The sequence below is a fragment of the Aphelocoma coerulescens genome, chromosome 10 (assembly GCF_041296385.1).
Source record: "Aphelocoma coerulescens isolate FSJ_1873_10779 chromosome 10, UR_Acoe_1.0, whole genome shotgun sequence".
In the NCBI taxonomy this organism is placed as follows: Eukaryota; Metazoa; Chordata; class Aves; order Passeriformes; family Corvidae; genus Aphelocoma; species Aphelocoma coerulescens.
Window position 1 is genome coordinate 9,873,293 of NC_091024.1, and position 12,079 is coordinate 9,885,371.

The window sequence follows — 12,079 nt, forward strand, 5'->3', positions numbered from 1 at the left end:
CTTCACCACCCAGTGGGGAACCATCTGCTTTAGTCAAGGTTATGCTGTCTCAAGGAAGGGCAGTCTCTTACTCCACGTAAGACTCTCAGTGCTCTGTTATATGCCAAAGCCCAAATACCCTGTGCAAACCCCATCAAGACAAACAAAAAGGCTGGTTTCCAGAAAGCAGAGCACTTTCAAAACCCAAAGAAACACTGGCTCCCATTGTTCCACGAGGCTTTGCTATGTCAAACATCTCACGTGTAGGCGGGATCCTCTGGCAGGCTGGCTACAGCATTATGGATATAGGAGCAGTGGTGATATTGCTTCCTACCAACAAGTGGCACAAATGCCAGTGGTTTTGACCAAAAAGGGCAGCTGAATGACATAATTTGCCTTTCTTTTTCCCCTGAATCTGGAATGAAAGAGAACACAAGCATCTTTCCTGGTGATATTGCCAACTTTGGCAGCATTTCAAGACACAAGGCCCATGGCACTAGACCTGAAATCCTGACACAACCACTTGCAAATGTTTTCAGCAGCATCCTATATTTCAGTTCTGGATATTAACATCTCCTTCTGGTTGCAGATGAAGAATTACAAGCAAAAGATGGGGAAATCAGAAACCAAGGTCTGAGCTTTGCTCTGACGCCCTGCATAGCCACGAGCGAGCTGCAACACCTCAGCTTCCTCTTCCACAAAACAGACCGTGACAAGCTTTGCAATCCTCTCAGAGTTCCTTCCTCTCTAGAAGCAATTCCATGGCCAAGCAGCTCTGATTGTGCCAAGGACCCTTCATGTGTTGGGGTTTTTTTTGGCTCTTGGACAATTTTCCTCAAAGCCCCTGCTCTGCCACAGGCTTCCTGTGTGAATTCAGGGCCATGGGGCATTAGCATTTCTCTGACCTGGACTCCCTAAAAGTAGATGGGGGTAAAACCCTTTAACTATGGCACAGTGATGACACAGAAGGAAATGACCCAAACATTGGAGAGAAGAGGTGTAAGACCAGACTGACAGATCTTCCATGTAACTGACTGGCTGCACTTTACAAATGCCATTCTGACCTTTAATTTATGCAATGAGTAACTGAACAACAAATTCATTGACAGACTCTGCCCTACAACAACTTTGCATGCAAATCTTACCCATCAGCCATGTCTAAACCTTTTTTCCCAATAGGAAAAGGAGAGGAAGCCTGTTCCCCTCTAAAGGAATGCAGAAGTGGAAATGACAAGAGGATTAAACAAATGTTTTGGCCTAATAAAACAGAGGCAAGTGGACTAGAGGCTGCAGCTAAGCTCACCTCAGAGTGCAGGATCAGGTCCTGAGGACAGCATCCAGTGAAAATGTGCTGCTGCAGGAAATGGCAGCAGGTTACTGAGGAATATCAGCTGCCCTGTCCTCCTTCTGCTTCAGACTGAGCTGGGCGCCTTCCTATCAGTACCTCTGCCATTCCCTTCTCTAAACACTGTTCTCTTCCCCAGTCCCTCCTGAAGTGCTGTGTGCTCCTGGCAGCTCTGTGCAACCCACTGCCAAGTTCTGCTCAGGAACTCTTCTGTCTATATATAAAAGTACTGTCTGGTCCTTCCAGGTAGCACAAGGCCTTTAAGTGTCACATACTATCACATCAAGCAAACATCATGAAACCAAGCCACAAAAGCGGAGATTGCAGGAAGACTGAAATCACCAGCCCCTCCCTGGCAGCAACAAACTTTACAGGTCGTTTCATTTTTAAAAGGAAACAGAGCTGAATTTTAACCAAAACATTTTTTCTTTTGTCTTTTTACCCAGAAAGCTGTGAGCAGGTTTATCCTCAACCACTCTGATCCGCCGGGCACCTGCAGGGATCACAGCGGCTTCGATGTAACCTACAGCAACAAAAGAGGGGTGAATGAGAGCAGAGCAGGGCCAGCCAGGATCAGCCATCCCGTATCTCCCCGTGAAAAACTCAACTCCAGGCTGGGGATTGAGTGAGAAACACTCCAAATGAGATCCCTGTGCTGGCAGCCAGTTTTTACTGCTGTGACAGGCATGGTCATGACTAACATTTCAGCAGAAATGCATGTGTGCTGCTCAGCTGCGACTTCAGGCTTGTTAATTAGCTCTAATTAGATCCCCACCCTTTGAATTACCCTGTTTTTCCTGCAGTAGTGACAGGGATGCACAAAGACACTGCAAAGTGTCACTGTCAGGAGCAACACTGCACAGAACAGACATTTGAAATGCTGTTTCCAATAGATGCTCCTGCTTTGTCCTCCCTGTCAAGGCTGGTGTCAGAAAGGACTCACTTCCACAAAATTTTTGATGATGCTAAAACTAAACAGAGGGAATTAGTGGGACAAATGAAGGAAAAAAGCTTGCTTTCACTTACATTTCAGCTTTGTACAAAAATTCTGGAGGAGATAATGATCTCCTTGCACTGGGCTGCTGAGAATCCAACAGCTCAGATATAATGCAATAACAGAGCTGGAAGTTTCTCAAGGACTGACCACTAGTCACCTCTAAACTATTTTTCTAAGACCAATTTGACTCACAGAATACAGTTGGAATAAGCAGGAGCGACAAGGAAATGTAGCCTGTTTCCCCCCCACTATGGAGACACGTGGAGTTACAGATTTGTTCCATGGGGTGGAAGTGGTGCCTTTAAATAATAAAGCAGAGGAACATTAGGGCCCATTTCAAAGAGCCAGGCAGAGTTTTTCCACTGCCTTCACTGGACTTTGAATCAGGCCTCTGTAGATGACACTAATCTCATCACAACCATGACTTCTAATCCTTCTAATTGGCCACCCAGTTTACTTTGCAGTGTATCACTTGGCACCTTTTTGGGGTTATTGCTGTCCTCTTTCTTTTAGATGTTAAGCAGCTTATCCTGTATGTTCCCTCATCCACTTTTCTTGCTTTAAAGGGCTCTGTGAAGCTGTTCTGTGTCAGTGATGCCCTTATGGGAATTGTGGGCTGTCTAGAGCAATGGGTTGGAGAACTGCTGGCACAAGGAGCAGTGATTCCTCTAGCACTTAGCAGTGTTCAGGGAGCTATTTTAGGGATAAAAGTGCAGCTGAACAGCCCTGCTTTTGCTGTGCTGATACAGAAAGGACACAAAGGAGGATGGTGACAGCCTCTTGCACCTCAGGACTAAGTGATTCTCCTGCTAGCGTGACATGGAGTAAGACAGATTTGGGGTCTCAGATGGTGAATTCATTTCCTGAATATTCATTTCATGGGTAAGGCTTGAGCTCTTGGGTTTCATCAGGTGCAGAGGGTGGGCAGCTGACTTGGGCCAGACAGGCTTCCTTTCCCTGACTGTTGTATCTGAATGACACTTTCATCTGATCCTTCAGTTCAGTTCTCTTTGCACTTGTTCCTCCTCACTTACTTCTCCCTTACTCAGGATATCTCAGAAATGGTCATTCATCCCTTGCAGTAAAACCAGAGAGAGGGGCAGCAGAGCTCAAACCTTGTCTGTGCACAGAAGCCAGAGCAGGGGCTCTCCCAGTTGCTGTTCCTGTCTGGACTTCACCAGGAAAAAATCATTACTTCCAGGGTCAATTTTTCAAAGCTAATACTGAAATCTGTTATGAAATCAGAGCAAACAGATGTTGGGCTTTATTCTAGACATTGCCAGGAGTTGGTTTTTCATCAGCAGAGATACCAAATCACAGTCAATACAGAGTGTTTCAGATATCAAACATCCTCACTGCACCCCATGCAGCTGCTTATAAACCCAACCAACAACTACTCAACACATGAACACACAGCAAAAGTGTGACCACTGACAGTCTGCCACAGGGAAACAGCTCTTGAGACACCCCTGAACATCCCTGTTAGGAAGCCAGTTTGGAACATGCCCAAGTTTCAGGTAATTTAATGTATCTAATAGGGAACTATTTACTTATTTAGTTTTTAAACCAGATACAAATGCCCAGAGCTATATTGTGCAGGGGTTGGAGACAAAGTTACTCTCAATTTAGTGGAAGGCAATCACTAAGTTCAGTGAACTCTGGATCTGTCCCGACCCAGCAGCAGCCAGGAGTGTGTCACACTGCTTCAGAGGTGAGCAAATCCTGGGGCTGTGCTGGAGGCTCAGCTCAAGCCATAAATACACTCATTTCATCACTGTGCCATGAGAGACACACCACCTGGAAATATGTTACTTTTTTAATGTTTTTATGTTACTTTTTACAATAGTAAATAGTGAAGTGTAAGCTATTAATATAGAGTATTAATTCTGGAGACTGTTTGGTTTCGTCTCACACCAGATTTTTCTCCTTGTGTAATTTCTAATCCTGATTGATGGCTTTGGGGGGTTGCATTCAGAGCTCCTGAATAAGAAGAAACTCACTGTGTTAACTCACTGTGGCACAAACCTGACTGCTGACCTTCACTCTCTTGTTAGAGAACTGCCAAATGCTTTGCAGGTGTTTGGATCTGACCTGCCCTCTCAGAGGTGAAGCAGAACCCTTGGGCATGTTCCACCAGGAGCATCTGGACACTCTCATTCGTTATCTCCAGCAACATTGGGCGAGTTAGTGGTCAAATTCTGTTGCAAACAGACTGGATATCAACCACGCAAATTTGCCACAGGTACAAACTTGGATCACCTCCACCACTCCACTCTGGTCCTTGGAGCTGGTGTGAGGCTTCTGGTCACAGATTCCTGATCTTTGAGATAACTGCACCAGGAAACACCTTCAGTGTTTTCCAGGCACATTTTATTAAGCAAACTGTAACTGCAGATTGCCAGAAAGATTATAAAGTGTCAGCTAGAATGACCAAAAAAAGTCAGAGCTGGCCCTGAGTCAAGGACTCTCAAAGCTCTGTTAGGTCTTAGGATAATTGTCTGCAAGGCCAGGGTTTGCAAGGTTGGGCTTAAAGTTCTGCTTTAAACAATGAACTGGTTAAAGACTGATGAGATTTGGTAACTATCAGGCAGTATTTTTAGTAATTTCACCCATAAATCAGCCTGTTAAGATGAAGCTTTGAAAATACAACAGAGAACTTCATTATTTGATAATTTATAGTGCTGTATGCAGTATACTCCACCTTGGGAACAGTTACTTTGGCACACACCAATCTTTCTGGATAATCTGCATTACATCAGTGTCTCAGGAATGTAAGACTGTGATTGAAGCAAATCCTAGATACAAATTTTATGGTGTAACTCGTATTAGGAGAGACACCAGAACAAAGAGGTGGCTTTGTCATCAAGGAGATTAATATGTGAACAGTGGCTACTGTATCTTCATTTAAATGCTGGAGAGATTTGCAAGAGGAAAGCAGCCCACACAGAAAAATCCATTGTTAGCCATTGTTATTACTCCCAGAAAGAACAGAAAGTTTAGTGTGAACTTCAGAATGCCACTGATCTACTGCAAAACTCTTCTGGTTCACACTGCAGTGAAAGATGGACTCTGAGGTGAAGGAGCAATTATCCCATGGCTGAAAGTACCAATCTCTGGGCACTGCACCTTCTTATCCCTGTACACACCAAAATCAGGTGTGAGAAAGTAAACAGTGCTCAGCCCATTATCAAACCTCCCGAGAGCGCTTTGAACAAACAACTCAGGGTAGAAGCCAAGGAGATCACGCTGTCCTGCCTACCTCCCAGCCATGGCTAGCACAGCTTCCATGATATTTCAGGAATAAGCATCAGCTGAGCATCTCAGACTCCATCTCCTTCCCACCTTGTAGCTTCTGCTGAGTGCTACTTGCTGCAGTGGAGTGCAAATTATGTGTCTATTTTCTGAATAGCTGTGATGATTCTCCTTTGCTTTTAGCCTGAGAATAAATCCTCCACAGAAAACTATCCACTTCCAGCCATGGGATAGCTCATTTGGAAGAAAATAATTTCTCTGGAGAGCCATGGATAGATTTCAAAGCCTCCTACCACTGCTGCAAAATTGGTTACTGGAATTTCTAACTTGCATGTTCTGATGAAACCCTTATAAGGGATCTCTGAGTTAGAGATTAGGTAGAGCTCTATTTTCTCATAATTTACATGTGCACTCCATTGATAAAAAAAAGGTTTTGTGCTGGCTAAAGATGCTCCCAGCCAGCACTACAGCACTACTGTTCAAGTTTCTTTTAATAAGTGCTGGACAAACAGCATATGCAATAAAACCCTCACTTTTCCATCATCTTAAAAAGAAAAGTTCCTAGCAAAAATGTACTTTTCTTTTCCTAAAATGATAGTTACAACAACTGGCATATCTCACCTTATTATATTCTGCCATTAAAAAAACCCCCCAAATATCTGTGGTCATTCTTTTGAATCATAACCGAGTGAAAATCTTGATGTGGCTGAGAAAAATCAAGAGACAGACACAGGCCTCTGAGCAATACATGGACAGCCTTGGAGAAGGTGTCAGTGATAAATCAGCTCCCCAACAGACAGGAGTCAAAGAGCTGTCCTTAATTTCTAGGTCCCCTGTACTGTGGCAGGGTGACAGAAGTGGACTTAAGAACAACTCTGTGCTTGGTTTTGAAAAATTATTTTGTAGAAATAGGTACAGAGCAAGCTGCCAGTCAAAAGGAAACCTCAGTCTAAACAGTGCATTCAGCTGGCCTGTTGAAGACAGCCAGCTGCACACAAGTGTATGTGATGTTTAGCATCATAAATAAAGGCTTTTGACCTCCTCTCCAGCAGAAAAATGGAATCCATTTCCAGTTGGATCACCCTGGATCACAGGTGGTAAGAGCTGAACTGCTGGACCTCCTATGAGGCACTTTGAATGTTCCACCATCTTCCCCACCAGGGTGGCAGAACCTCTGTGACATTAAAGTTGGGGGAAAAAAAGAAATAGACCTGGTTCTTTTTGCTTGGTGCATGAAAATTTGGCTTCCTTTCATGCAGATAGGTTCTCTAAAAGGAAAGTATCTGTACTTTTTATCTCTGACCAGGCAAGTGAAACAGTAAAAAGACTTGAAGTTTATCCATGGCTTTTGACACCAAATTTCCCCAAGCTAATCCGACAAAAAGAAGATAAAGAACCAACACCAAAGGATTTCACCAACACCCACTGACACTGCAAACAGCATTCAAGTATCTTACACGAGAAACACTTGGGAACAGCCTTTGCCTTTGCCATCACACATGTGGAAACCTTCTTACAATGACTATTGGTTACTAAGAAACAGAAAGGAGTTGGCAGGGGTTTAGTTCAGTTCACAGGGCTCCACATCATCATTTGCAAACACAGGACATAGAAGGGACCAATCCTGCAACCAGAGGAGTCCCATGGGCACAGCCAAGTCCCAAGACTGCAGCTGCAATTCCTCAAACAGATCCCACTCCAAAACAATCAATGTCTTGATGTTTGAAGTCTATTCTCTCCTGAAATAATAAATCAGCACACTGGACTCAGGGTCTTGGCCTTGACTTGGATCACAGCCAGGTTGTGGGGATTTGCCACTGAACTGTGCAATCATTTACACACCCAAACTTTGAACTTGTTATCACCTGCATACTGTGGATTCTTCTTTGCCCCAGCTTCCATCAATTTTTTGCACATTTTTGCTTAACTGTCAATTTAAAAAAAAGCCATTTTTTTCCTTGAATAACCTCACATTCACACGTGATACCCCAAACCTGGAGCTTTGCCTACTGCATGAGATTCAGTGGGTTCACCTGAGGACCTGATTCTGCAAAACAGCAGTGTGTGAGCAGAAATGGATGGGACAAAACATAAAATTTAATTACTTTCCAAATTAAAACAAAACATCGAATAAATGGTTATGAGGTTATACTAGTAAAAGCAATTATCTTCTAGATTATGTGAGATGGCTAAAGGTGGAAACATTGCATTGACAAAGCAACACTTCGACAGGTTTGTGCTTCTGAGATGATCAGCAAAGAATCCAAATGCTTGAACACCGTCCACGAGTCATTAGGAATTTTCTGATTAGGTTCCAGGGCACTGGGGGTGAAAACCTCCTGCAGTGTCCTGGCAGCCAGTTAAGGCTGAAACTGTTCTGTTCCTACAGCCTTGTAAAGTCACCACCTCAAGCAGTCTGTGTAGCTGGAAACGGGTGCAACCTCCTGGCAGTGACCCAGAAATTTCTTATTTATCTGCACAAGAGGTTTTGTAGACTCATTGGAAAAGACAAAAGATAGCTGCCCTTCAGAAGTATGTAAGAAATCAACGAAAGCTGTATAATCTGCTACAAAAATGGAGACTAGCTGGGGTTTTTTCAATGGAAATGAGGAGCTTTTCCCACCACTTGCATCAAATGCGAAAGACTTGATGTAAGTGGGTGGAAAATAATTGGGACAAAAGAGTCAAAGGCACTAATGCAGCAAAACCATTCAACAGGTTGGCCAAGCACACAAATGTGCTCCAGAGATGTGGTCCAGGTGGGAAACCCCACCTGCATCTCACAGGAAGTGACAGACCCCAGCTGGCTCCACGGGTGAGGTGGAGGAGGGTGCAGAGAAAGAGGTCAGTGAACAAAATCAGAGCTTCAGACTTCAGAGCTGAGACATTGACTAAAGGGAGCAACTAAGCACTGGCACTGCTTTAGCCTGAACTGAAGTGTGTGCTTAAAGGGGATTTTCATGCGCTGTGTGGAACTCAGTCCTGGAGCAGCACATGCTGAATGTATTTCTCCATACAGAAATGGCAATTCTGTATTCACTGAATGGGAAATAATTTGTTTTCTGGACCATTGTTTCCTCCTGGAGCTGCTTCCAAGTTCTGGACATGGCTTTCCCTCCCTTTGGCTGATTAAGGATGTGTGATAACAGGTTTCTCAGAAGTGTAGTACAGAAACCCTGGAACAAAGACTAATTCAAACACCAAGCTGTACCTACATTAATGTTTAACAACAGAGGGAAGAGTCTTAATTCCAAGCTCCTATATCCTATACTGGATACTTCTGCTGGCACAGAACCAGGAAAAATATTCAGAGGGGAGTGTTCTTTCCTTTAGCTGAGATATTCTGATTATAACATGAATCATCTACAACATGCATCATTCTGAGACCTCAAAGATGGTGCTGAAATCCAACTTCCCTCCCACGGGGAAAGATTCTGTGATTTTGTCTCCTACTTAAAATCATCAGCACCAGTAGCCCTCAAAATGAGAAACACAACTTCACTCTGAATTTCAGGCAGAGGCAGTAGCTGGTATCTGGGCAACTGAGTAAGAAGCAGATGGGATATCACGTTTGAAGTGAATCAGGGTTTGTTTTGTGTTTCTTAGGTGCTTCCTAGAGCTGTTTTTGCTAGGTGACTCTAATCCTATCCAAGAAAAAGAGCTGTTACTGCCACCCTAACTCTCCTCCAGAAGGTAGGAGAACCCACTGAGTGTTACTCACCCATGCCCTTGGTGTGGTTGAAGTCTCCTTTCACCACTTTGCAGGTTTTCCCATCGCCACTGCAGATCCCACAGCGATCCTCTTTGGCAGCTGAGCCAATGATCCCATCACAGCCAATTTTCTAATGACAACAACCAGAAGCCCCCATTACTTTGTTTGCAAGGTTAGAGCATCTCTAAACAGTGAGGTCAAGACTAAGATTGACATCTGACTGAAAACCTGAATGGGGATAAAACCACTGAATTCTTAATTACACTTTTGAAATACCTGAAAAAAGGCCTCATTAAGCAGATAGCTCAATATACCTGGAATGTAAGAATAGTTCAATGGAAGCAGGTCAGGTTCATATCTAGCCAATTTCTACCACAAGATTGCCTATGCAATTATGAAATTTTCCACATGCTTGCACTGTATTAAGAATCAACATTCAATTGAAAAAAATTATAAAATCTAACAGTTTCACCTAAAGCTTTGTTATAAATGGTGTTTTCATCATTTTCTATACATACCTAATTTTTTTCCAATAAAACCCTGCAGTTCTGCTTCCACAGATGGGAAGAGTCACAATATTGTCCCTGTAGCTTTTGGGATTATCATCATAATCTTCCTTATTCCCAAAGCATTTACAGGTTATGATGGTGAACAGTCCACATTTGTAGATCTTGAGGCTGACAAGACTGTCATTAATTGATAAGAATTGTATTCTGTCCTCAAAATATTCAGCAATTCACTCTTAAAGCATAAATTTCTACTGAAATAAGCATTGTTGTTAAGCAAGTTATTAGCAGAGATTGCACAGTTAAAAATGAGTTTAAGATTTCTTCTGCATAGATAAACAGTTTCTTGGCAAATGTGTAGCAGGACTGTCACTAATAAGACTTATTTGAATGAGGCTATTGGGTCTCTCCCTCCTTTGCCTTCCTATAATGAAGCCAGAGGAAAGTTGGAGAGATATCTTAGGGAACAATCAAAACAACAAACATTTTGAAAAATAGAGTAAGCAGGGAAATATTAAGAGAACTTGGGCTGTTTATGTGAGCCTGTCTGCATGTAAGCAATGCAGTTTGGATCAGAACTCCAACATTCCGCTCATTTCAGAAGACCCTGGCCACTGCGTGAGTCCAGATGTATTTCAGGGATCAAAGATTGCCAGTGTTCCACCGTGTGCTGATGCAGAGCTTGTCTGGGTAGATCATTAGGGACAGACATGCTGAGAGAGGATGATCATCCTAAACACATACCAGGGAAATGCTGCTCATTAACTGGCACAGCACCTACACTGGTGCACAGGAACAGCAGGAAAAAACCTGTATAAATGTATAAATGGGAGTTAAAAGAGAGTTAATGGGAGTTAAAAGAGGAAGAAGATCATGGAGTTTCTGGCAGCTGCAATTCTCAAGCCTAAACTTCACGCCCATGTCCAACAAATAATTCTGGGATATTGAATGTGATTCTGCCCCCAGAACAGAAGGATGTCCCAGCAGTTCTCCTTCCAGGAAAATCAGGACAATTTATTAACGGAGTTGCTGAAAGGCAGCTGGAAATAAATGCCTGCCTGCCACCCTGCTGAGATACTGGAAAGGCTGTGTTTAATTTAAGGCTCTGGTGCTATCTTTTATTGTACTGCATTGTTATTAGCACTATGTGAGCACACAGATGAATAAAGGGAGCATAATGAGTGTTGAACCACACTTATTCCCAGAGCTACATGAGGAGTCTGTAGGACTCTAACAGAGGCAGGGAAAGAATGGGGAGTTGACAATCACATGCTTTGTATTTACGCTGGAGTTTCCCAGATAATAGAAACCAGCGCAAGCCAGCAAAGCTTGGGAAGACTGAGTCCCCCCTCAGCTGAGACTGGGGTTCAAGACAAGCCATTTCCTCACACGTTTACTTGGTCACTGACACCCTTTGACATGAGAGACCCTCTCTGAAGGCATGGAAAGAACCCACTGAATCCACAAATGTAACTCACAAAATCTTCGTTGTTTTTTACCTTTCATCTTCACCCTAATTCCCTGTGAGTGAAGGAACTGGGAATGGCCCTTGCACTCTCCTCTTCAAAGGCACCATTGCTCCCACCCACTTTCCTCTCAATTCAGGCCTTGAGACTTAAAGCCCTCATCACATTTAGGCCAGGAAATGGTTTCTTAAAAAGGACTATCTTTAAGAGAATAAAAAGAGAATAAACCACTTTTTTTTTCTTGGCTTCAAGATGAAAATTGGTGCATTCTTGCTACTTTATGGGGGAAAAATACCTTGGAAGTGCTTTAGTGTTGTCTACATAAACATTAGAGTCCATTTCCCTCTCCCCAAGCCTTCCAATCATTTCCAAACTGAAAGTACATTTAATAATAGTACATTTAATAACAGTACATTATGAAACAGCTTTGGGTAAGATTTTGTAAGATAAGTGTATTTTGTAAGATAAGTGTATTCCAAAAGCTGCAAAGTCATTTAGAAACACATTGCAGTGACCGCCTTGGTCACTGATCCTTTGAGAACTCCCAACTTGGAAAATACTCTTAAAACCACTACCATGGCCACTCTTAAAACAAAGTGGATCAGTGGATCAAAGGGGAAGAGACAGGGATGGAAGGGCAGAACACAGTGGGCATCACCCTTCTGGGAGCAAAGTACCTGCCAGCAGTCCTTGGACTGTTAATTGAGAGATACATCCAGGTTTCTCCAAGGTGTGAGAGCCCCTGAGATTCCAGCACTGGGTGGAAAAACTGTTGAGTCTGTACATCAGCAGCTTCCCACTGACAATATGCTCTGTGCATTA

At 43.2% G+C, this 12,079-nt stretch overlaps 1 protein-coding gene across 2 annotated transcripts in view; it reads right to left on the bottom strand.

Annotated features, from left to right (window-relative positions):
* The window catches only part of ADAMTS17 (ADAM metallopeptidase with thrombospondin type 1 motif 17), a 157,317-nt gene that overhangs the window by 44,265 nt on the left and 100,973 nt on the right, over positions 1-12,079 (bottom strand). Inside the window, exons 15-17 of one of the 2 annotated variants that reach the window (XM_069025816.1) lie at positions 9,295-9,415; positions 7,031-7,105; positions 1,767-1,847 (exon numbers count right to left, since the gene is read on the bottom strand). In XM_069025816.1, coding sequence (XP_068881917.1) covers positions 1,767-1,847; positions 7,031-7,105; positions 9,295-9,415 — 277 coding nt within the window. The remainder of the gene's footprint in view (positions 1-1,766; positions 1,848-7,030; positions 7,106-9,294; positions 9,416-12,079) is intronic. The other variant, XM_069025817.1, reaches the window with a different exon arrangement.